The sequence below is a fragment of the Bufo gargarizans genome, unplaced genomic scaffold (genome assembly GCF_014858855.1).
Source record: "Bufo gargarizans isolate SCDJY-AF-19 unplaced genomic scaffold, ASM1485885v1 original_scaffold_845_pilon, whole genome shotgun sequence".
NCBI lineage: Eukaryota > Metazoa > Chordata > Amphibia > Anura > Bufonidae > Bufo > Bufo gargarizans.
The window spans coordinates 187264-214136 of record NW_025334725.1 but is presented as its reverse complement, the minus strand read 5'-3'; the positions used below and the strand labels follow the sequence as shown (position 1 = coordinate 214136).

The following is a 26873-nucleotide window of genomic DNA, read 5'->3' as shown; positions in this document are numbered from 1 at the left end:
GAATCATCCTATCGAGTGGGGACCCCGGAACCAAGAGGCCTTTGAAGCAGTGAAGGAGGCGCTGACCAGTGCCTTGATTTTGGCTTATGCGTGGTTCGACACCCCATTCCTGCTGTACACTGATGGAAGTCTACATGGTCTAGGGGCCGTGTTATCCTAAGTCCAGGATGGACGTGAGAGAGTCATTGCCTATGGCAGCTGATCTCTGAAGGAGTCAGAGTGCAACCCTGACAACTATAGCTCCTTTAAATTAGAACTACTGGCACTGGTGTGGGCCATGACCGAAAGGTTCACAGAGTGCCTGACAGATGCAGAGGTGACCGTAATGATGGACAACACCATGTTAGTACATCTGGAGAATGCCAAGCTCCGTGCTCTTTAACATATCTTTTCTAAGTACCAATACTGCATCAAGTTCCAGTCAGGGAGGGAGAACAGCAACGCCGATGCACTCTCCCAAGTCTCTGTAGGGTTGTCGACTCAGAGTGCTGATGAGGAGCTAGAGGACACTGAAACTCCTGACCTTGGTTGATTGCCCATGTTCCAGGACTTGGCACATTCAAGTGGGGGGCGTCCGGAATGCCAATGGTGCTGGGAAAGACATTGGCTTATTGGGAGAGGGTCCAGAATGACTGCCCGGACCTGTGGAAAGTGAAAGAATGGGTCCGGACCAACATCTGGCCTCAGCCAGAAGAGTGGGCCCATCTAAATCCAGAGGGCCAGAAGTTGTTGAGACAGTGTAACAAGCTGACTGTTACCCAGGGACTCCTGTGTCAGACCATATACTTGCAATCAGAGCTGCAGTACCGACAACAGATTGTCATCCCCATGTCATTGGGACCGGAGGCCGCCCAGGAAGCCCATGGGAGAAGTGCCCAATTGAAGAGCGACAAAACATTCAAGTGGCTCCAACGGCTGGTATACTGTCCAGATTTGGCGGACATGGTGGCCGAGACATGTCTTAGGTGTTGGCCCTGCGGGCTGAGTAAGAGTACTGAACAGCGGGCTCCTGTCCAGGCCATCCAGATCTCTGCACCCCTAGAGCTCCTTATGAGTGATTATGTACAGATTGGGTACTCTACCTCGGGACACTTGTACTTTCTAGTCATAACAGATCATTTCACAAAGGCCAGACAGCAAAGTTGGCTGCTGAATCTGTCTGCAAAAACTTTATACAGGTGTTCGGGTGTCCACGCAGGATACATTCAGACCAGGGGGCATGTTTTCAGGGTACTCTAATGAATGAGCTGTACCAACTGTATGGGATCGAACATTCCCGCACCACCCCGTATCACCCCCAGGGAAACAAGGCAAGCAAATTCAACCACACCTTGCCAGATGCTGTGGACTCTGGAGGACAGCCAAAAGTACCTACCTGAACTGATGTGGGCCTATAACAACAGGGTACACAGTACCACCGGATACTCCCCACATATGCTCATGTTTGGGAGAGCAGGACGGGAGATAAGATCTCGATATGCCCGATCCGATGGAGCCACCACTGAAAAATACCACCACATGGGTGCAAGAGCTCTGCCGCCAGCTAAGAGTGATCCACATGGTTGTAGGAGAGCGCCTGGGACAAGCTGTAACGCCTGGGACACCCTAATGCAAGACCGATGCAGAGCGATGGGTATGCCCTGGGTGATCGAGTGATGGTCAAAGCCAAGCGGCCGTCTGGGAAGATGGGTGGATGGTGGGAGGCGGTCCCATACACGGTGAAGAGGAGGGTATACCCTGCCATCCCTGTCTATGAGTTAGAGCCAATAGGGACTAGGGAGCCCTCACGAAACTTGCACTGTAACATGTTGAGGCATAGTAATTTTGATGAGCCCGTGCGCGTGGAAGAGATGCCTCCTCTTGCTCAGAGTACAGAGGAAATCCCCTTAGAGGAGGAGGAGGAATGGTGGGTTGGGAATGGTGGGTTGTCCCTGCCCCGGTACCCACAGCGGCTCCAGCCATGGCAAGCTTGCCACCCAGGGAAAGTGTTGAACAGTTAGCAGCTCCTCCCCCATTAGATGTTCCTGACATCCTCAGTGCTTCTGAGCCTATAACTCTGCGAAGATCAACCAGGCCCAATGCTGGTGTGCCTCCACAGCGCTATGCCCAGGATGAGTTTGTATGAGGAGGGTTGCCGAGGATTACAACCTCTAGTGGGGTGGCATGTGAGATGGGGAAACAGCTCTCATTGTCTGAGCACTGTGTTAATCAAGTTAAATGATCTGGACTGACATTCTGCTGTTTGGCCACAAGACGCCGCTATTTCCTAAACACAGCTATCAGACTGCATATTTTCCATATTCATGAGAGGTGGCGTTACAAAGCCTGCAGAAGAAAGGGAGCAGCCATCTTAGAGGAAGATGAGACTGAGGAACTGTGTGAGCAGAGGATCCGTCTACATCCAGGTGTGGGAGCATCCCTCAGTGACCAGAGCTGCAGCTAAGTGAAGCTAAGTGTGTCCAAGACCCTGATCCTGTCCAGAAGAACGAGGATTGCTTCCTGGAATGCTGATATGAACTGAGGAGCAAAGCAACATACACTGTGGTACTGCATGCTTGTTGGAGAAGCTTTTGTTCGGTTCACAGTCACCAGTGGATGCAGAGCAGGCACGCACCTCACCACTGACACAAATCCTGTGGTTAGATAGGCTTTCTGTTTGTGTCAGGCCACAAGTGTTGCTGGCTGTTCATTGCAAGGACTCCACAATTTAAAGTGACATTTTATACTGGAGAGCTGATAAACTTCCCCACAAACTCAAGCTAGGCTGGGAAGGAATACTCTGGCACGTGCTACAAGACCAGTTATGGGAGGGGGAATACTGTACAGCATTTTAAGTTTGTAAGCTATTGTGCTGCACCGCAGGCTAGCCTGTATCACACACTCAAACAGTTGTTCTTGATCTTTTAGGGTAATAACAGGTAAGACGTGGCTGTTTAATTGTGCCCGCTAGTAGGTAAATTACCACACTTTCCTCTGGCATCTATTGGAGGGCGCTGCACCGTGCAGCACAAGGGTCTCAGCCTTCGGGCCTGGACTATGTAAATTTATTGTGTGTTCCCAGCATTTGTGGTCATGCTCATTGCCAAGTTTAAGTAGAATACTGTTATGGCAAAAGCGGGTGTTGGGGTTGCTTTCCTCATTTGTGACTTTGCTGTATTTTGGGGAGCCCACCCCAGTACACAGCTTACAGTTATATGTGCATGGCTATAGAACTACTTGTATACCAAGGGCAGTTATAGTACACTTCATATAATATGTCAGGGGACAATCAGATAATAGTAAGTCATGTAAAATTAATTCTTCTTTCTCCTAGTTGTCGAAAACATATGGCGACTTCTTTACTGTGTATGAAGGGAGCCAGCCGGTTATTGTGCTATGTAGTTATGATGCTATCAAAGATACTTTAATTGACAAAGCAGATGAGTTCAGTGGACGAGCCTATTATCCTTCATTCTTTGACTTTACCAAAGGAGATGGTGAGTATTGCATCGGGTAGGCCTGTTCCCGCTGTTTTAGTTATTGGCTCTTTATTTCATCTCAGTGGATGTTTATTTTGCCACTTCCTTTCTTATCGAGATTCAAGAGGAAATTGGGAAAGTGATGGTCCTAGTCAATACATAGTAACATAGTTTATAAGGCTGAAAAATGACATCTGTCCATCCAGTTCATCCTGTTTTCCTGCAAGTTGATCCAGAGAAAGGCCAAAAAAATTATGTAGGTAGAAGTCAATTTTCCTCACTTTAGGGGAAAAAAAATCCTTCCCGACTCCAATCAGAATAACTCCCTGGATCAATAGCCCATCTCTTGTAGCTATAACCTGTAATATAGTCCTGATCAAAAGTTTAAGACCACTTGAAAAATGGTAAAAAATCATATTTAGCATGGCTGGATCTTAACAAGGTTCCAAGTAGAGCTTCAACATGCAACAAGAAGAAATGGGAGTGAGACAAAACATTTTTTAGCATTCAATTTAATGAAAACAACAAATAAACTGAAACAGGCTGTTTTTCAGGTATCAAAAGTTTAGGACCACACCTCCAGAAAAAAACAAAAAAAAAACAAAACAGAAATCCAACTTTCAAACATGAACTCAGTAATGAGTAGCTCCGCTGTTATTGTTTATCACTTCAAAAATTTGTTTCAGCATGCTTGATACAAACGTTTCCATGAGGTGAGTGGGAACATTTCGCCAAGTGGTGAAGATGGCCACAAGAAGGTCATCTACTGTCTGGAACTGTTGTCCATTTTTGCAAACTTCCCTTGCCATCCATCCCCAAAGGTTCTCAATTGGATTTAGATCAGGGGAACACGCAGGATGGGCCAAAAGAGTGATGTTATTCTCCTGGAAGAAGTCCCTTGTCCTGTGGGCATTGTGTACTGTAGCGTTGTCCTGTTGAAAACCCCAGTCGTTACCACACAGACGAGGGCCCTCAGTCATGAGGAATGCTCTCTGCAACATCTGGACATAGTCAGCGGCCGTTTTATGCCCCTGCACTTCCTGAAGCTCCATTGTTCCACTGAAGGAAAAAGCACTTCAGACCATTATAGCGCCCCATCCACTGTGGCGCATAGAAAACATCTCAGGTGGGATCTGCTTGTCATGCCAGTAACGTTGGAAACCATCAGGACCATCAAGGTAAAAATAATTCTCATCAGAGAATAAAACTTTCTTCCACCTATGAATGTCCCATGTTTGGTGCTCTCTTGCAAAGTCCGAACGAGTAGTTCTGTGGCATTCAAGGAGACGAGGTCTTTGAAGACGTTTTTTGTTTTTGAAGCCCTTCAGTCTCAGATGCCATCTGATGGTTATGGGGCTGCCGTTAGCACCAGTAAGGGCCTTAATTTGGGTCGAGGATCGTCTAGTGTCTTGACGGACAGCCAATTGGATCCTCCGGCCCAGTGCTGCTGAAATTTTTTGGGGTCTTCTACTTGACTTTTTTGTTCCATAACCCTCAGGATCATTTAAGAAATTCCAAATGACTGTCTTACTGCATCCCACCTCAGCAGCGATGGAGCGCTGTGAGAGACCCTGCTTATGCAGTTCAACAACCAGACCACGGGCAAAGGGAGAGTTTTTTTGCCTTTGCCATCACAACGTGTGACTACCTGACAAAAAATGACAATGAATCCACATCTTTGCACAGATTTGGCCTTTTAAAGGCATGTGGTCCTAAAATTTCGATCAGCTGAAAAACAGCCTGTTTCAGTTTAATCGTTATTTTCAATTAATTGAATGCTCGGAAAATGTTTGGTCTCACTCTCATTTCTTCTTGTTGCATGTTGAAGCTCTACTTGGAACCTTGTTAAGATCCAACAATGTAAAATATGATTTTTTGCCATTTTTTAAGTGGTCTTAAACTTTTGATCAGGACTGTATTATTACCCTTAGTACAGCATTGAAATGTATGGGCTCCGCCGAGGTGAAATTCATTAAGTATTTTGGTATTTGATTTTATAACTTGAAAAGCATTTTAAAATTGCAATCCAAAGTCAGTTTCAGTACCTCAGTTCCGAAGCCGACTTCAGATTGCAGTTTTAAAATGCTTTTCAAGTTATAAAATCAAATGCCGAAGTTCTTCACCAAAATCTAGTGAGACTTCACTAAATTTCACCTCTGCAGAGCCCATAAATTTGAATGCTGTACAGAGACGGTGCAGTGTCCCACTATGTGCTAAAAGATGGACACTTCAAATTTTTGTGTATGTCATTATAATCTCTATTTACTCTGTAATAGCTGCAAATTCCCTACAGCAGGCTGGTAGCTGCATTACACCCAGTCACCACTAGGTGGTGCTATTACATCACATATATAGAACAAGTCAGTCATAGGAAGTCAGTTGAGGGATTAGTGAGGGAGAGGAGAGCATGTAAACTTGTGTTCAAAATAATAGCAGTCAGACATCACTAACCTGATCAATCACTGTTTTTGGTAGAAATGATATTTCTACATTGCAAATAATTTACTAGCAGGTGTAGCAGAGTAATAGAAATCCGCAGAGGGTGAGTCGTCACCTTCTGTGACCAGGGACGCGGCAGAGTTAGATGCCCGCATCCAGGAACTCTGGGAACGGCACTGGAGGGGAGTGGACCCCCTACTTCGGCCACTCAGCACCCCGGGTCGGACACCCATAGCGCAACTTAATACCACTAACACAGCCGAGAGGTCCTAAATCCAGTGGAGCCACCAAAAGCGGCAACGATTTGTGACCGCCCGAAATTAGCAGCAGAAATCAAAGCAGCCCGCTTAACAAGTACCCACCAGTGTAAAAAATATAACGAGGACCTCATGAGGAAAATTATGAGTTGTCCCTTGGAAACCCTGCTGAAGTTGTTCCGGAGATGCAGAGTGGTGCTTTTTTTCTGTAAGGAGAGGGAGTTCGGCTTCATTCGGGACCTCGAGACTGGCCGAGACTATTATGACAACAGGAGGTCGGTGAAGCTTCGAGATATGCCGAGCTACCTCCATAGTTTGTATGTTGATGAGGTGGTGATATTTATGCCAACAGATGGCACACACGGACCATATGCTACCAGGATTACGCGGCCCATGCCTACCCCGGAATCCTGAGAAGACCCTGAGGATTTAGAGTCTGAGGAGGAAGCGAAAGAACTGCCACCTACACCTTCTTGGCCTACTGTGAAGTATACGCCACCCTCTGCCCTGGCTCAATATCAGTATGCCGCTGGGTTCGCCGGAACCAAAATCGCGTGGCAGCCCGCCATCACCACCAGAGATCCCGATGTCCATCCCAAGGCCAAGCGGAGACATCCTTGGGCTAGTGTTCATTAAAGTGGCAGTTCCTCAAGCCATGATAGAGCCCACTGCCCTTCTAATGGTCTCCTACGGAATAATTACAATTTTGCTTTTAGTCCCAATTGCGCAATGTTGAGCTTTTTATCCCTTTTTTACCCCCTTCTCAGGTTTCCTGAGGCTCTACAAATCAGGTTTTAAGCAACGTTTTAAGTCAAGTGCCTAGAAAGACATTTTCTGTGTTTTATTCTATGCAACACTCCAGTTTTACAAGTCAGAGACTTTGCACTTTAATAAACCTATTGGATTGCAAATGTTGATACCCCAGGGATGGACTTTGCCTTAGGGGACCTTGTCATGGTCTGTATTACCCTCATGATAAATGCTTCGCCCATTTTTGCCACCGTCAAGCAAAGAAGTTATGATGCCTGCTCACAGAAGTGCATTTTACTGATTAGTGTAATAGGTGAAAGAAAACAGCACTCCGTGTTTCCAATGGAGTGGTGCACGTGTCTCTAGTCGGCGTCCCTGGAACAAAATGTGAAGATAAGACCGGCACTCACTGGTAAATTGCAAATTTATTTTGTCTTTATTTGTCACATAATAATAATTGTGACGAGTTTTGGCTCTAAGTATGAGAAAGGCATATACAGGTCCTTCTAAAAAAATTTGCATATTGTGATAAAGTTCATTATTTTCAGTACATTATCAGTAATGTACTGATAAACATTAGACTTTCATATATTTTAGATTCATTACACACAACTGAAGTAGTTCAAGCCTTTTATTGTTTTAATATTGATAATTTTGGCATCTTTGGCATATTTCATCCGACCAATAAAAGAAAAGTGTTTTTAATACAAAAAAAAGTCAACCTATTTGTAATTATGTTCAGTTCTGCACTCAATACTTGGTCGGGAATCCTTTTGCAGAAATGACTGCTTCAATGTGGCGTGGCATGGAGGCAATCAGCCTGTGGCACTGCTGAGGTGTTATGGAGGCCCAGGATGCTTCGATAGCGGCCTTAAGCTCATCCAGAGTGTTGGGTCTTGCGTCTCTCAACTTTCTCTTCCCAATATCCCACAGATTCTCTATGGGGTTCAGGTCAGGAGAGTTGGCAGGCCAATTGAGCACAGTAATACCATGGTCAGTAAACCATTTACCAGTGGTTTTGGCACTGTGAGCAGGTGCCAGGTCGTGCTGAGAAATGAAATCTTCATCTCCATAAAGCTTTTCAGCAGATGGAAGCATGAAGTGCTCCAAAATCTCCTGATAGCTAGCTGCATTGACCCTGCCCTTGATAAAACACAGTGGACCAACACCAGCAGCTGACATGGCACCCCAGACCATCACTGACTGTGGGTACTTGACACTGGACTTCAGGCATTTTGGCATTTCCCTCTCCCCAGTCTTCCTCCAGACTCTGGCACCTTGATTTCTGAATGACATGCAAAATTTGCTTTCATCTGAAAAAAGTATTTTGGACCACTGAGCAACAGTCCAGTGCTGCTTCTCTGTAGCCCAGGTCAGGCGCTTCTGCCGCTGTTTCTGGTTCAAAAGTGGCTTGACCTGGGGAATGTGGCACCTGTAGCCCATTTCCTGCACACGCCTGTACACGGTGGCTCTGGATGTTTCTACTCCAGACTCAGTCCACTGCTTCCGCAGGTCCCCCAAGGTCTGGAATCGGTCCTTCTCCACAATCTTCCTCAGGGTCCGGTCACCTCTTCTCGTTGTGCAGCGTTTTCTGCCACACTTTTTCCTTCCCACAGACTTCCCACTGAGGTGCCTTGATACAGCACTCTGGGAACAGCCTATTCGTTCAGAAATTTCTTTCTGTGTCTTACCCTCTTGCTTGAGGGTGTCAATGATGGCCTTCTGGACAGCAGTCAGGTCGGCAGTCTTACCCATGATTGCGGTTCTGAGTAATGAACCAGGCTGGGAGTTTTTAAAAGCCTCAGGAATCTTTTGCAAGTGTTTAGAGTTAATTAGTTGATTCAGATGATTAGGTTAATAGCTCGTTTAGAGAACCTTTTCATGATATGCTAATTTTTTTAGATCGGAATTTTGGGTTTTCATGAGCTGCATGCCAAAATCATCAATATTAAAACAATAAAAGGCTTGAACTACTTCAGGTTGGTGTGTAATGAATCTAAAATATATGAAAGTCTAATGTTTATCAGTACATTACAGAAAATAATGAACTTTATCACAATATGCAAATTTTTTGAGAAGGACCTGTACTTAGAGCCGAAACGCTTCACAATTGTATTATTATGTGACAAATAAAGACAAAAGAAATTGCAACTTACCAGTGAGTGCCAGTCTTATCTTCAGATAGTGTAATATGCTCATCAAGTAGTTGTACAAACTTATAGGACCTCTCAGCACATGTACGATGTTTACTTAAACAGTACCACTGAAAATTGGTCCCCTGAAGACGCTGGGTGTCCAGCGAAACATGTCGGGATGCAGGGTGTACATGTGTGTGTGTTTTAAGATTCAGTGGCAAACAGGCAGGGAGCTCCACTCTAGGAGTTAAATATAGCCATATAGGAAGGTAGTAACAGATTGTGAGCCAGAGCGCTCTGAGGCTGAAGTTGCTACAGACTATTAGAACTCAGATCGGTGCTGTGAAGAAACAGAAACAGCAGGAGTTCGCAGATTATGAGAGGGAGCCAGCCTGAAGCCACTGAGAGTTTTAGCCTGTCACAGTTTTTGTTGATTACTTTTGAGAAGTTTTTAAAGAGAACATATAAATAAAGTGAAGTTTAAAAAAAAAACAGGACATGAAAAAAAGACGTAGTTAGGTCTCAAGGACCAATTTTCAGTGGTACCACTCAAGTAGTGATTAAAGTAGTAGTCCAGTGAGACTGTTTGCTTTGCTAAAAGTCCAAACAAGGAGGACGTTAAGGAGACAAGACAGGAAATAGAAGATATGGAGTGACCTAAAATAATTATCTGGAAACTATCCATAAAACCATCCAGGAATTTTCTGTTACGGAAAAGAATCTGATGATAGTGTAAATTTTTTTATTGCATTGCACAGATATTGCATTCAGTAGTGGTGAAAAATGGAAGGCGCTGAGACGTTTTTCCGTGATAACACTGAATAATTTTGGAGTTGGAAAACGCAGCTTCGAGGAGAGGATACTTGAGGAGTCCGGGTTTCTGTGTGATGTGCTGAGGAAAACAAATGGTACAGTTTATTCATTTTTTATTGTGATTTATTATTAGAATGTTTTTTTCTATAATTTTTACTTTTAATCCTCTAGATTGGTCATCAGTATCTGATTGGTGGGAGTCTGATACTCAGGACCCCCGCTGATCAGCTGTTTGGATAGGCAGCAGTAGCACCATGGCCTTCTCCAGCTTTTCCTAGGCCACGTGATGTCATGTTCATTGGTCATGTGGCCTAGTTGCAGCTCAGCCTCATAGAAGTGAAAGGGGCTGAGCGCGAGCAGAGAGAAGACCCCGGTGCTTCTGCAAAAGCCTCTGCCTGCTGAAACAGACTATCGTCAGGGGTCCTGGGTGTAGGACTAACTGTTGTTCTATACAGTGGTCAAATTACACTTTCATACAGCTGCTTCAATAATCATGCTATACTCAGCCACTATCACCACACAACAAAAAATATATTGTTGTGCCTTACAAGTAAGTACCGCCACACAGTGGTAAAATAGTACCAACATACAGTGAGCAAACAACAGTTTTATACATAATGTACTATAATAGCAATGTAAGGTCTATGTATTACAGCTATATCGGGCACCCGATTCAGCAGAAGCAGCTGATATACCCTAAGCTTTTGTATAACACTGACTGATTATTTGACCACCATAAACTCCACACATTATAAATCCTATGTTTGAGGATCAGCTATTATCAAGAAAAGGCCTTGTTACTCCACACAACTATTTGGAAAGCCCCGCCAACACATTGCTCTTGTGTATATTGAGTTTTACCTATTGATTGACTTTTTTTTATTATTTTAGGAGCTTCAATAAATCCCAATTACCATATACTACGTTCTATGTCCAATGTGATTTGCTCCGTGGTGTTTGGTAGCCGGTTTGATTATCAAAATGAGCATTTCCAAAAACTTGTGAAATGTGTTCAAGACAACTTTGCTCTCATGAGCACACGCTCGGGACTAGTAAGTAACATTTTAGATTTCAGGAATTCTCAAATACTTTATGTTTTAGATTTAGTTCTCATGCACTTAGCATAGACTTGGGCACCAGGCCTATGGTTTTGCCATATGGTGCTTCTGTAACAACGCTTCCTTGGTTCTTTACTTTCCTGTTTCATTACTACATTGCAATAGTAGACTGAATTTACATGTACAAAACAGTAAAGGAAAAGGAACATTTTTGGGTCAAAATTTACACAACATTCAAAGTCTGCAAACAACTAAGTCTTAATGAGTTTAACACGTATTCCCCCCTTACAATTTGATGTTCTCCTCTTTCTGTTTATCATTGTCCCCATTGTGTAACCCCCTTTTTGTCAACAGTACATCATTCCCCATTTTCTTGGGAAGCGCTGCCCCATTGTTGCTGATGTCTGGAAACCCTGCCAGCATCACTGGTCACTGGGAAACAGTGGTTCATGGATGCCAGTTTGAAGATACCTGGCATCAGCCATAGTCCATGCATGGCTCAACACTGATGATGGTTTTTCTGTGTAGGAATGGACCAGTAGGAGGACATATTATGTGAAGGGATAAGTAAGTACGAGCATTTGCTCCGGATAACTGGCGTACATTGCAACATAAATCTACTCCAGCTCCTGGGGGAAGTAAATTTCAGTTCTGAAGCATTGGTAGCCTGACATAAGTCTCATGACAGCACAATGTCAGTACACAAAGCAGGTCTTAATAAATCTTCCCATAAGACTTTTGACTAGAGATGAGCGAATCAAAGCTGACAAAGTAGAATTCGATCTGAAGTTCATGAAAAATTTGATTTGCAATGAATGCGAATTTACTCGCGCTTCGTGGTAACGTCGCATTTTTCCTAAAATGGCTGCTGCACGTGTGAAAACATGGGGCAAGGAACTCTGGGAAGGCAGGATCACACAGATTGACATGCCTGCATGCAGCCAATCAGCAGCTAGCCAGCCCTGTGACGTCACAGCCCTATAAATACGGCAGCCAGCTTGGAATCAGACATTTTCTAGCGTTCTGAGTGCAGGGACAGACGTGAGAAGTCGCTAGGGACCGTAATAGGAAAAACCTCATTGTGAAAAAAAACTGTGAAAAGGAAAGGGAGGAATCATTTCACAGCATCTTAATGCAGGGAGAGACGTCAGAAGGCGCTAGGGACAGTCATAGAAAAAACCTCATTGTGAAAAAAAAGCGATTCACAAGTGCATGGAAAGATTATTTGGGGATCCAAATAGCTATTAGACAGCTCTGTCATTCCAGCAATTTGTTCTTGGGGTGCAAGTGCTATGTTGAAAAGTGTTAAGTGGCTTATATCTGTGGAAAAAGAGAAATATATTCTCAGTTCACTTCTGCAGTTATGTGTGGTGAAAGCATTTAGTGGCGCATTTCAGTACATAAAGAAAAATATAAACGCAGTTCACTTTTGCAGCTATATGTGGTGAAAGCGTTTAGTCACACTTTTCAGTACAAAAGAAAAATGTATATGCAGTTCACTGTTGCAGTTATTTGTGGTGAAAGCGTTTAGTGGCCTATTTCAGTACAAACATAAAAATATATTTGTCGCTTTTAGGGGTGTTTTAATTTGCTTTTAATTTATTTATTTCAGCTAAAAGTATGTCATACAGAGAAGTGCCAGGCCATTCACAGAGGAGTGGCAGAGGCCTAATTGTTTCTGGCGCAGACAGAGGTTGCGGCAGAGTAAGGGGGCGTGGCAGCAGGAGTCGCAGCGAGAGGCGTGAGCTCCCGGTGTCTTCTTGCAGTCATGTCTTGACCAGCAACCCAGTGAGTCTTGATTGGTTAACTTGGTCATCCACCTCATCCCAAGTGACATCAGACACCCCCAGCCAACAATAGGTGGGTTCGTCAGACACAACCCTTAGTTGGCATGGCCCGGAAGCAGGCCCTGTGCCCTCACCTGCCTTCAACCTGCCTCTGTCCTTTTCTGTTGCCTCAGCCAGAGTAGTATTATATGCTGTGGGCTCAGCTCAACTATACAGTGAGGACGAGCTATTAGAGGACAGTCAGCAGCTACTGCCAACCAAGATCTGGAGGAGAAATCCGCCGCTTCCTCTGCTAGGCGGGCAAGTAGTGATGAGGAGAGTAGCGTGGGAGATGATGTTGCGAGCGGTCCTGACCCAGAGACCATTGAGGAGGACATCAGTGATGTGCAGACACTACTCGATGATGATGAAGCCTACATGGCTGGGAAGTAGTGGTGCAGAAGTTCACGGAGGCAGTAGCAGTTAGTCAGTGCGGGATGTTGGGGGGAAAATCACCTACTCAGCGGTTTGTCCGTTTTTTGTTAAGCCGTCGGAAGAGGTTAACATGGCCATATGTAGAATATGTGGGCAGAAGGTGAAGCATGGCCAGGGTGCCAATGTTGGCACCACGGCCCTGTGTCAACATATGCAGCGTCACCATAAATTGGCCTGGGAGAATCGTGGTTCCGATGTGGTAGTCCAGCCTGCCTCACCCAGTGGCACGCACCCGGTTTCAGGCAGTCAAGGCTCCACCACCTCAGCCAAAGGGATCTGTCTGTGATTCCCATCTTCTGTTGGTCCAGATGCTCCTGCTCCTCCTCCTCGTCAGTCATTCCGGCAGCAATCGATCACTGAAGCGATTGCCAAGAGACAGCAGTATGCGTACACTCATCCAACGGCACAGAAACTGAATTCTGGCACTGCAATCCCTCCCTTGCCAAGTGGTGGACTCTGCACCTTTCAGAGAACTGATGGCTTTTGCCGAGCCGAAATGGAGAGTCCCAAGCCGTCATTTCCAAAAAAGGCAGTACCAGCCCTGAACAAATATGTAGAGCAGAAGGTGGGCCAGTCCTTGAGCCTGTCAGGGTCTGCCAAAGTGCACGGCAGTGCTGATGTGTAGGGCTGTAACTACGGTCAGGGACAATACATTGGGTGAATGTGGTTCCTGCACAGCCACACCAGCAACTTGGCCAGGTCACTCCGCTTCCGCCTCCACGTTGTCATGCTGTTGGCCCTGCGACAATGTCCGTCTCTACCTCCTCATCCTCTACCATGTCCTCATCCTCCACTGCAGGGACAAGGGGGGGGGGGGGGGGGGTTCCCTCTGCACTCACATTCCACTGCCATGGCTGCTGGGGAGGGGTGGGTGGCAGGAGAAGTACTGCTCCATCAGCAGCAGCCTGAGTCTACAGTCACTGATGAGTAGCTTTCTTCACCCACATAGTGAATAAACTACGCACCAGCAGCAGCAGGTAGACCTTGAGCAGGACCTGAACCATCAGGTGGTGGCATACTTGGATAAAACCCTGCTAACCCACATTGAAGATCTACTGGACTACTGGGCAGCCAAACTGGATTTGTGGCCACAACTAGCAGAGTTTGCCCTGGAAAAGCTGGCCTGCCCAGCCAGTAGTGTGGCTTCAGAGCAGGTGTTTAGTGCGGCGGGGGCCATAGTTACCCCAAGGAGAAATTGCCTGTCTACCCAAAATGTGAAGAGACTGTCCTTTGTCAAGATGAATCAGGCGTGGATCAGCCAGGCTTTCCACACCCACCAATGTCTTATGCATCTGATTAGATCATCAATGCCACCTAACCCAAACCAAAAGAGACCAGTTTCTCTGTGGCCTCCTGATGCTGCTGCCATCTCCACACTATGTCACCTTGCCGCTTTGTGGTATCCTGATGCTGCAGCCATCTACACAATATGTCACCTTGCCACTCTGTGATATCCAGATGCTGCTGCTGTAGCTGCCATATCCACACTATGTCACCTTGCCACTCTATGGTATCCTGATGCTGCTGCTGCCATTGCCAAACTATCACTGTCACTCTGCAGACTCTGTCATTGTGCCACTCGGTGGCCTCCTCATACTTCTGCCACCTCAAGACTCTGTCATTGTGCCACTCGGTGGCCTCCTCATACTACTGCCATCTCAATATTCTGTCATTGTGCCACTCAGTGGAGCCAGACTGCTTCTTATTGAATCCAAGAGAATCTGCAGAACTGTGAGTGGCACCGGTGCTTATCTGTGATAGGTTATAGAGTCAGGGACTTAGTCAGTGCGCTGTAAAAGCGTCCCCTGGATAGCAGGGCTGTATGCGGAGACTGCAAGCTGACTGCTATTTAGCTAATTCTGTGTCTATGCAAAATCTCATTACCACTGTTGTTGTTTTATGTTCACCTGTTAATACCATTACTATATTGTTACTCAGGTTTTCCGGCAGTTTCATTTCGCTCCTTGTCTGCTGTACTGTACTTGAATCCTGCCTTGCGGTCTCTCCCTCCTCTGACCGCTACAAGGACAAGGCCACAAATTAAGATTTTTGCCCAAAATGTGTGTTTTTTTAATACCAGAATATGACAGCAGTAGATAATGCTTGAATTTCACACATACAGATGCAGATTACTATTAGACTGACTCACCCCATATTTAATAAGATTCAGCCCTTAGCAACCAGTCTGCATAAAACTGCAATTTCACTATTCAGTTAAGATGGCTGCCACTGCCCTCACCCTGAGGCTAATCCCGCCTGCCCTCACTAGCCAGTAACAATAGCCCCCCAAAAGTGTCAGTTACCAGAGCCCTCCCCCCTAAAGGGTTAATCTCCTGCAGCACAAAGGGGTCCTCTTACCACATGTTGCTTTCATTTATACACTGAGCAGATGGCAGATCTCCCTTCCCTGCTCTGCGCTGCTTCAACTCTGCATTCTCCAGCTCTGCTGAGTGAGGGAGCGTCTGCCAAGCGCAGGGACAGGGAGAAGTGCTCACAGCCCAGGCACTGTTATCAGCTGCTGGGGGGGACCTGGCTGTCAGTAATCTGACCCTGCACGCAGCCTGCTTCTGCGTCCTTCAACACATAGACGGACCATGCCTAGCAACCCTATTTTAAGCACAGGTAAAAGTAGGCAGTACAGGGAACAAAACTGTGGAATTAAGGGGTAATTGAATACACAGTGAAAAGTTGAAATAGGGCCACCAAGGAGATATTAATCACCACAATCCAATACTCCAAAAAAAAAAAAAAAATACGACAGTTATACTTTAATACCAGAACAGCACAGCAGTATCTAACGCTTGAATTTCACACGCACAGATGCAGCAAAGGCTGTAAAATTAAGTGTTTTGCCCAAAAAGGGTGTTTATTAAAACCCAGAAAAATAAAACTGTATTTCTAGCTTAAATTGCAAAATGACTAATGCAACAGAGGCCCAAGATGGAGGTTATTGTCAAAAATTTGTGTTTTTTTAAAAGCCAGAAAATTATTGAAGTATTTCAAGCTTGTTTGTAACAATCACAGATGCAGCAAAGGCTGCAATATTAAGTATTTTGCCCCAAATGGGTGTTTTTTTTACTAACAGAATATGCCAACAGTATAAAACGCTTGAATTTCACACGTACAGATGCAGCAAGGGCTGTAAAATTGAGTATTTTGCCCAAAAATTTTGTTTTTTTAAAACCCAGAAAATTATAGCTATATTTCTAGCTTAAATTGCACACTAACTAATGCTGCAAAGGCACCAGATGTAGGATATTGCCAAATATAGGTGTTTTTTTAAACCCAGATTATTATTGTAGTACTGTATATCAAGCTTGGATTTCAATGTCAAAAAAGCACATATGCAGTGCTGGTGCACTGAGCTTGCATAAAATGGCTGCAGCTGCCCACCTAACTAACAGACGAATAAAAGTTATTTTTCTCTGTCACTGGGCTCAGGGCAGGGTAAAAAGATTGTGCGCTGCACCCACACAACTAGATCTATGTAGATCGCTGAGTTCAATTGCAGTTCTGATTAAAGTTTCTTTCCTATTCTCTCCCTCACAGCAGCAGCATCCTCTCCCTACACTAGTAACAGCAGAGTGACGTGCAGCGCTACGTGACTCCAGCTTAAATAGAGGCTGGGTCACATGCTGCACTGGCCAATCACAGCCATGCCATTAGTAGGCATGGCTGTGATGGCTTTTAAGGGCACAGAGTTAGGCTACATTCACACGTCAGTATTTTTCTATATCCCGAATTTCGGTCCGTTTTTTGCGGATCCGTTGTTCCTGAAAATGTTTCCGTATGTCATCCGTTTTTTGCGGATCGGCAAAAAACGGAAACATGTATAAATTTCAATAAGCAAATAAAGTTGTTTGGATTTCTTTGAAAAAAAATAGAAAAAAAAAAAAATATTCTGTTTGCAGGATTTAATTTCCAGGAACGGAATCCGCATAAAACGGATGACATACGTAATGACATACGAATGTCTTCCGTTTTTTTCGGATCCATTGACTTTGTATTGTACCAGGATCCGATTTTTGCGGAAAAGAATAGGACATGTTTTATATTTTTTTGGACATGCGGAACGGAACAACGGAAACGGACAGCACACATTGTGCTGTCCGATTTTTTCCAGGACCCATTGAAAATGAATGGGTCCAGATCTGGTCCAGATCTGTTCCGCAAAAAACGGAACAGATCAGGAAAGAAAAAACGGACGTGTGAATGGACCCTTAAACGCTTGTTGATTGGCTGCTGTGCAGCCTTTCAAAAAGCGCCAAGAAATCGCAGAACATTGAACCCGAACTTTTACTGAAATGTTTGGGTTCGGGTCCGGGGTCCAAAAATCCTAAAGGTGGCCTCCTCATACTGCTGCCAACTCCAGACTCCTTCATTATGCCACTCGGTGGCCTCCTCATACTACTGTCACCTGAAGACTCTGTCATTGTGCCACTTGGTAGCCTCCTCATACTGCTGCCACCTCCAGACTCGGTCATTGTGCCACTCGGTGGCCTTCTTGTGATGCGTCTGCTGCCGCCACCTCCAGACTCTGTCATTGTGCCACTCGGTGGCCTCCTGATACTGCTGCCACCTCCAGACTCTGTCATTATGCCACTCAATGGCCTCCTCATGCAGCCAACTCCAGACTCATGCCACTCGTAGTGTTGATCACAAATATTCTAATCGTTAATTTTTATCGCGAATATTGGCACTTCGAGAATTCGCGAATATCTAGAATATAGTGCTATATTCTAGATTTCTTTTCAGCAGTACCCATGATCCCTCACTGCTTCTTGCTTGAGGACCAATAAGAAGGCTGCAATATCTTTGACTTTAGGAGTAGTGTTGATCGCAATTTTTTTTTTCGAATTATCCAATTGCCGATTTTCGCAATTAGGAAAATTATTACTGAGGATCACGAATTCTCGAATATATGACGAATATTTGCCCAATTACTCGCAAAATATTGCAAATTTGAATATTGGCCCTGCCGCTCATCACTGGCCACTCAGTGGCCTCCTCATACTGCTGCCAACTCCAGTCTCTGTCCTTGCGCCAATTGGTGGCCTTCTCCTGATGCTGCCAATTCCAGACTTGGTCATTGTGCCACTCAGTGGCCTCCTCATACTGACGCCGCCTCCAGACTCTGTCATTGTGCCACTCGTGGCCTTCTCCTGAGGCTGTCAACTCCAGACTCGGTCATTGTGCCACTCGGTGGCCTCCTCATACTGATGCCAACACCAGATCCTGTCATTGGGCCACTTTGTGGTCTCCTGATGCTGCTTCCACCTCACTATTATGTCATAGGTATATTTATTTGACCTTTCTTCTGATCTGTCAGAAGGAATGAAAAATGAGAAACACAACGGATCCCGTCTGTGTAGCAGCTGTAAGGCCTGTATGGTCCCATCAGAATTGGCTTTTGATTTGGTAGCCAAAAGTAGGAGTGGGTACAAAACACTGAAGACATGCAAATACTCCATCAGAGAAAGGGCAGATTAATCAATGACATCAACACAAACTTACTGCTGACAACCTCTCCACTCTGTTGGCGGGGGGGGGGGGGGGGGGGGGGGCTCTACTTGTATAAGCGTTTAATAGAACAGGTTCTGTAGACATCTATGTGGAATCAGCTGATAAGGGTGTAAAAGGACTGCGCTTCTTCTTGACGCAAACATCGTCCTGTAAGGCTGAGTTGTCATACTGACAGTATTATTTTACTACCATAGCAGACTCGCTATGTGCATTACTGCAAAGCACAGTGTTCTACAACCCTTTAAAGGCTCTCTGCAGCCCAGAAATAGCTTTTTTTTCTAACTTAATTTGCTGCAAATAAATTCGGATCAAAGCGAGTCTTTTAGAAAAATTCTGCGAACCGGCCGAATCGAATTTGTGAAAAATTCGCTCATCTCTACTCTTGACTGATCAGTGTGGGCAGAAATAAGACCTGTCAAGAGGCGGACTGAGTGGTGGACAGAGTGACTAGCTGTCCTGGAACCAACTAAAAGGCCTTTCCTCCTAAGCATACGGTGTGAGTGGACTGGTGGGCCAAAGGGCACAAGTTCAAAAGCACAGTATGATTCTTTCTCCTCCAAAATGAAGTTAAGTATACCAGAGTTTACAAGGGGGTCTCCAGGACTACAAAAAGATGGATGCTTTCTCCCCAACACAGCACCACACCTGTTCATGGGTTATGCCTGGGATTGACCCTTTAACATGTCAGGAATCCTGTATTGTGAGCTACTGTTCTCTGCTACTCCAGTTAATATTGATGACCTCTGCTTCTTTACATGTATGTACGTAGTATTGTGAGACACTTCATAGTTTATTTATACTTTTTTGGTTATTGTTCTTATTTTAGCTTTATAACATATTCCCGAATGTCATGAAATACTTACCTGGACCTCACCATAAAATCATGGAAAACTTTAAATTCATGACAGACTATATCAAAAAGAGGATGGAGGAAAACATGAAGACTTTGGACAGTAATAACCCAAGGGATTTTATAGACTGTTTCTTGATCAAAATGGAGAAGGTACAAACAAAGTCAAATGACTGTCTGATAGATAGTAGTGCTTGAGAACATCTATCATTGCATCTTCTTCTCCACATCTTTTCTTTAAACACAGGAAGGGAAGAATAAAGACGCATTCTTCAATCCAAATACATTGGTGATGTGCTCTATGATCTTGTTCTTTGGTGGGACAGAAACAGTCACCCTTACTCTGAGATATGTATTGTTAAATCTCATGAAACAACCCGAAATAGCAGGTATGTAGACTGCTTAAGGTTCAACATCTGATAACCTTAAAAAAATTATATAATAAAAAAAAAGTTTTTTTTTCTCCCCCCCCCCCCCAGAGAAGCTTTACAGGGAGATAGATAATGTAATTGGCCAACGTCCACCAAATTTTGAGGACAGACTCAATATGCCTTACACAGAAGCTTTCATAAATGAGGTCCAGAGATATGGCGATGTAGTACCCTTGAGTCTTCCCCATGAATTGACCGTGGATGCTGAGATTCGCAATTATAAATTGAAGAAGGTAAACATTAACTTGGGGTAAGGAAAACAAATTAAAAAAAATGACAATGCAAAAAATGTACTGATCAATTTCTTTTCAATATATTCTCACCCATAGGGAACAGTTTTCACTCCCGTGCTGACGAGTGTACACTTTGACAAAGCAAAGTTCAATAATGCTGAGAACTTTGACCCCAAAAACTTTTTGGATGAAAATGGCAAAGTTCTAAAGAAAGATTCCCTTATGCCATTTTCCGTAGGTGAGTATGAAATTGAACCAGATGCAAAATTGGGTGGATTATACGATGAATGAGGACTTATCCACTCTCCTGAACTTTTTTTTAGCAAATACTTGGATTCCCCTGTAAAATATAAATTTGGAGCACTTGGTGCCTTCCTCTATAATTTTGCTTGTCAATATCAAGGGTCTCACACAGACATTCTCAGCACAGATTGGACAAGTGTTATCATGCCAGAATACATGGCGCATTAACCAAGGGAAATGTTCTCTATGAACTTCCCTTTCATCTTTCATCTTTGCAGTCCTCATAGGGACTACTTAATACTGCATTCTTTCAGTACCTTAAACTCCAACATGCTTTTGAATCCACAGTTTAGATCAACCCTAGGAGTCATTGGTTTATTCCACACTTTGGTCTCCTAAATTGGTGAAACCACACATTTATGAGTTATTACACTTCAGTGTAACTAAGCCATTTGATACAGTCCTAGCTAAATGGATGGAGGATCTACCCAAACTGAGTGATAGGGACTGGGAGGAAGTTGTGGATTCCTCTCTACCTATTATTTTGGACACTGGTCTTAGGCTGAGTTCACACGGGCAAAATTTCCATGCGGGTGCAATGCGTGAGGTGAACGCATTGCACCCGCACTGAATCCGGACCCATTCATTTCTATGGGGCTGTGCACATGAACGGTGATTTTCACGCATCACTTGTGCGTTGCGTGAAAATCGCAGCATGCTCTATATAGTGTGTTTATCACGCAACGCAGGCCCCATAGAGTAAATGGGGCTGAGTGAAAATCACAAGCATCCGCAAACAAGTGCGGATGCGGTGCGATTTTCACGCATGGTTGCTAAGATGACAGTCTATTCACTGTATTATTTTCCCTTATAACATGGTTATAAGGGAAAATAATAGCATTCTTTAATACAGGATGCTTAGTAGAAGGTCAATTGAGGGATAAAAAAATATATATAATTAACTCACCCCCTTCTCTTGATCGCGTAGTTGCCGGTCTCTTCTTACTTCTTTAATCATGAGCTGCCGGCTAAAGGACCTTTGGTGATGTCACATCACATGGTCCAATCACATGATCCATCACTGTGGTGATGGACCATGTGATTGGACCATGTGATGATCTCAGTGACGTCACCACAGGTCCTTTGACAGGTCCTGAAGAAAGAACAGGAGACCGGCAGCTACGCGATCAATTGGAGGAGGCGAGTTAATTTTTTTATTTTTTAATCCTCAATTGACCTTCTACTAAGCATTTTGTATTAAAGAATGCTATTATTTTCCCTTAGAACCATGTTATAAGGGAAAATAATTACATCTACACAACACGGATCCCAAACCCGAACTTTGGGTCTGGGTACCACATTCAGGTTTTTATCACGCGCGTGCAAAACGCATTGCACCCGCGCAATAAAAACTGAACAACGGAATGCAATCGCAGTCAGAACTGACTGCTATTGGGTACCTAATCGCGCGGGTTTGCCGCAGTACACCCGGGACGCATCCTGAACAAATCCGTCACGCCCGTGTGAACCCAGCCTTAATAAACCCCTAAACCTCTTCATAACTTCGGCGTATCCTCCCCAAGTTCTAAATGTAAGATAGCTTCCAAGCTGTCCTACATTAAGACCTTTTCTACACCTAAAACAGGCGTACAGTATTTTAGCTTAATTCATGACCCCCCCAAGTTTTTCTCTTTTGATGTTCACACAGTTCCTCCCTTTTTTTTTCCACTTTGGAAACACTCAAATTTTCAGACTCTTTGCTATAACAGTTGCTCTTGGGGACCTCCTATTTCTCTTGATCATCTTTGAGATGTTTTTACACCTTGATAGGAGTCACCGGTGCTAAAATCAGATAATTGGACATAATTTGAAAAGCCCTGTCTGTATAAGGTCTCACAGCTGACAACGCATATCACAGCAAAAATCAAGCCATGAGGAGGAAAGAACTGCCCATAGAGCTCAGACACAACCATGACTCTTCCTAAAGCTGGCCAACCCTACCAAACTAAGTAATCAGCAGAGATGGGTATTGGTAAGAGAGGTGACCAAGAACCCAATGGTCCCTCTGGATGAGCTACAACGATCCTGGGAAAAACTTCCAGAAGGTTAACCATCATGGGCTTTATGGGAGAATGGCCAGAAAGAAGCCTCTCCACAGTAAAAGGCCCATGAAAGCCCATCTGGAGAAATGCACCTAAAGGACTTTTTGTGAAAAAACATAACTCATTGGTCTGATAAAACCACAATTTAACTTTTTAGCCTAAATTCTAAGCGGCATGTCTCGAACAAACCATGCACTGCTCATTACCTGCCTAAAACTATCCCTACAATAGAGCATGGTGGTGGAACCATCTTTCTGTGGGTTGTTTTTCAGCAACTGGGACAGATAGATAGGTTTGAGGGAAAGCTGATTAGAGAAAAGTACAGAGATATTTATAATGAAAACCTGATCCAGGGTGCTCTGGACCTCAGAATGGGTCAACGGTTCACCTTCTAACAAGACAATAACGATATGCGCACAGCCAAGACAACATAATGGTGAGTTAGGGAAAACCTTGTCAATGTCCTTGAGTGGCCCAGCCAGAGCCTTGACTTGAACCCAACTGAATATCCTGAATATCCCAACTAAACACTGACAGTCCACATCCAACCTGTCAGAGCTTGAGGGTATCTGCAGAGAGAAATGGCAGAAAATCCCCAAATTCAGGTGTGCAAATCTTGTTGCATCATACCCAAGAAGACTGGATGCTGTAATCGCTGCCAAAGGGACTTCAACTAAGTCCTGAGTAAAGGGTCTGAATACTTATGGCAATGCAATATATATATTTTTTCAATAAATTAGATTTCAACCATTCTGCTCTCTTTTCACATCGTTATTATGGGGTATTGAATGCAGAATGATGGGGAAAACTTTATTTATTTGTTATTTTAGCACAAGACCCCAACATAAAATGTGAAAAAAGTGAGTGTCTGAAAACTTTCCAAATGCATTGTATAAGATCCTATATACATATTGTGACACCAATGCAGGATTGGTTGTGGAACGGAGGTACTGTATATTTCCTGTGAGAGTCTTCCACCTGCTACTTCACATAGGAGAAGAATCTTGGGGAAATATACTTCCCTTCCACCGCCAATCCTGCATTGGTCACAATATATACAGCATATATATCACCTATTGCTAATACTCCTTTATGTATTCACTAAAATGTCTTTTTAGGTAAGAGAATTTGCCCGGGCAAGAACTTGGCACTTATGGAGCTCTTCATTTATATCACAACACTATTGCAGAACTTCACAATCAAGTCACCAGTGCCACCTGAAGAGATCTCAGTCGCTCCAGTTGCGATTGGACTTGGAAATATCCCTCCCAACTTTGAGATAATGCTCATACCCCGTACAGGCTCTTAAGAGTAACATAATAATGTCATACCTGTACCTGGTACGGATCTGAGCGATCATGTGATTTGGAAGACGTTCATGAGTGCAGGAATCAACTTGGTGACAGGGAAGAGTCAAAATATTCCAATTCTTACTTAAAGGGAGTCTGTCACCAAAATATCATCATGTGCGCTGCTTACATAGCGCTGTAGCACAAATAAACATGATGCAAATGGTACCTTTGCTATTTTCTTCTGTTGTTCATGAACAGCAAAAACTTGGTTTTATTGATATGCAAATGAGGGCTCGCAAGTTCCCAGGGGTGGCGTTCGGCCAGTAAGTGCCCAGGCCACTCTGCCTTCTCCGTGCATAACTTCTCCCTAACCCCTCGTCTGGCTCGCCTTGTAATCCCTACGTCATGCTGTTAAGTGGCAGAGAGCACAGTTCGCTGCCGGGCCCGGCGCCAGCTATCCTAAGCGGAATGCCGTTAGCTGGCGCCTGCGCAGACTACTGGGAGCGAGGCTGATGCCCACAGTGGTCAGAACAGTGTGCATACCCAGACCCGGTGGTGAACTGCACAAGCACGGCATCTACAGGGGTTGCAGGGCGGGCCAGACGGGGGATTAGGGAGGAGTTAGGCACAGAGAAGGCAGAGTGGCCTGGGCAGTTACTGGCCGAATGCCGCTCCTGGGCACTTGCTAGCCCTCAATTGGATATTAATAAAACCACGTTTTTGCTGTTTATGAACAACAGAATAACAAAGGTACAATTTAAATCATGTTTGTTTGTGCTACAGTTCTATGTAAGCAGCGCACAAGATGAAATTTTGGTGACAGACTCCCTTTAATAGTATCATTATCTTATGCAATATCTATCATTCTTTATTATATTATGTAAATGGTGTTATATGAGATATAGATTAACAGACAGTGGTGTACCTACCATACAAGCAGACCACTCAGCTGCTATGGGGCCCCTGGGGAAGGGGGGCCCAAAATGGAGGATAGGCCCCGTCCCCTTATTACCTTCAATACTGGCTCCCGTCCAGCTTCAGTTAGAAATTCCTATTGTCAGTGAAGAAATCTAAAGGACCTTTGATGATGTTATCACAGGTGCTGTAAGGGAATTGCACAGAGTAAAGTATAGTTCAGGGGTGGCCAACCTGTGGCTCTCGTGCCGCATGAGGCTTTTTGGCTCTTCAAGTGCGGCTCTAGCGGTGGAGCTGGCGCAGCCTAGTATCAGTTAGAGAACATGGCGCGCGCCGCTCACAGTGTGCTTACTTGACTATTTTTGGAACTCCCACAATGATAAATGGAGAGCATTTTGTTGGCCCTGTTCTGGAGATAGGTACAGGCCCCACCTTTAGGACCCGCTCCTATCTGACATTGATAAGCCATCAATGTATAAAAGGAGCCAATCCCTTTAACAGACGATGATTGGTAAAACTGGTCCCCAACATGTAGCCTTTGTTTCACATAAGTGTAAAATACAGGTCCCAATTACTATTTGGTTTCCCCTCCACGATGGTCTCACAATATGAAGCTGCAGTAAGGTCGTATTATTACTCTTCATTTCATAAGTGGTCTGCTATGCTTGAGAAGATGTGTGAGGCTTATCCTGAGGTGCCCATCCAATGTATTCAGCAGGGTGCAAGGTGGAGGTTGCTGGACATCATAAGGAGTTCTGGAGCCATGTTAATTTGCCTGGATGGGGTTCAGATATTCAGTCCTGCTAAAAGATGTCCAAGATTGTCACCTGATTGTCAATTATTTGCTATTACCATATTTTTCGCCCATAAGACGCACCAAGGTTTTAGAGCAGGACAACAAGGAAATAAATATTTTTAATTACACCTCAGGTCAGACCAACAATCAGACCCCCAATGTTAATAAGACCCCATTAAGACCTCAGATAAGAGCCCCATGCCTTTCATCAGCCTCCATGCCTCTAATCAGCCCCCATGCCTCTCATCACCCCCATATCAGCCCCCATGCCTCTTATCAGCCCCCATATCAGTCCTTATGCCTCTTATTAGCCCCCAGTATGAGCGTTGTGCCTCTTATTAGCCCCCATTATGCCTCTCATCACCCCAAGCCCCAAGCAGCCTTATGTTTTATCAAATAAAAAAAACACCTCTCCTGCTCCTGGCTGCTGCCGCTCATCACCGCCCGCGATCTACTTCCTCCTGCTATTGGCTGTGCTGTGAACTGGTGCGCACAGCGTGAGGTCACAGAACACCCTCATGCTGTGTGCAGCCACTGCACAGCTGACAGCTGAGGACCAGGAAGCTGCAAGTACAGAGCCTTCACCGCTTCCTGGTCTTCCAGTACTAATGAGCGCTTCAATAATGGAAGCGCTCATTAGTATTCGCCCCATAAGACGCAGGGGCAAAAAAATGTGTCTTATGGTGCGAAAAACACTGTATATAAGTTTCAAGCAACACTGACCATATTTGTATTATTATGGTGGATAGGTAAGAGCTTCTCGAATATCTTTTTTTCCTCATATTTTTGTGATTTTGTAGCCTAATGTGTATACTCACTTCATAAAATACATAACTCTCTATCCTGTTTATTGTGTCATTTTTATTTGTGGTCTTTTAAATCGAAAACTTGAAAATGAAGTCCAATCACTGAAAATGAAGTCCAGTCTGAAATCAGCAGATTATAGAGCAGGGGGAGCTGAGCAGATTGATATAAAAGATTCAGGATAACCTGTAATTTATTGATCTAAATCTCTGTTCATTCTGGGTCTGGCCTTAGGAGTCCAGTGATTGACAGCTAGCTCTGAATGTACTCTTATACACAGAAGCCCAGAACGAGCAGAGGTTTACATCACAATATTACAAGATACTGAATCAATCTGCTCATCTCCCCCTGCTCTATAACATGCTGCCTGCAGATTGGAGTGCATTTTCAATGTGACGGGTTCCCTTTAACCCGTAGAGGACCCGCGCCGTACGGCGCAGATGGACGCGACTTAAGGACCAGCACTGTACAGTACATGTACGGTGCAAGGCTCGCCGGGTTCTGGGAGAGGAT

General features: G+C 44.5%; 1 protein-coding gene across 2 annotated transcripts in view; it reads left to right on the top strand.

Moving 5' to 3' along the window:
- LOC122924139 (cytochrome P450 2F2-like) overlaps positions 1-24024 on the top strand; it is a 64734-nt gene extending 40710 nt beyond the window's left edge. For both annotated transcript variants that reach the window (XM_044275069.1, XM_044275070.1), the window contains exons 4-11: positions 3314-3476; positions 9798-9947; positions 10744-10904; positions 19521-19697; positions 19792-19933; positions 20024-20208; positions 20305-20446; positions 23672-24024. In XM_044275069.1, coding sequence (XP_044131004.1) covers positions 3314-3476; positions 9798-9947; positions 10744-10904; positions 19521-19697; positions 19792-19933; positions 20024-20208; positions 20305-20446; positions 23672-23862 — 1311 coding nt within the window. In that variant the 3' untranslated portion in view covers positions 23863-24024. The remainder of the gene's footprint in view (positions 1-3313; positions 3477-9797; positions 9948-10743; positions 10905-19520; positions 19698-19791; positions 19934-20023; positions 20209-20304; positions 20447-23671) is intronic.
- The last annotated feature ends 2849 nt before the right edge of the window (positions 24025-26873 follow it).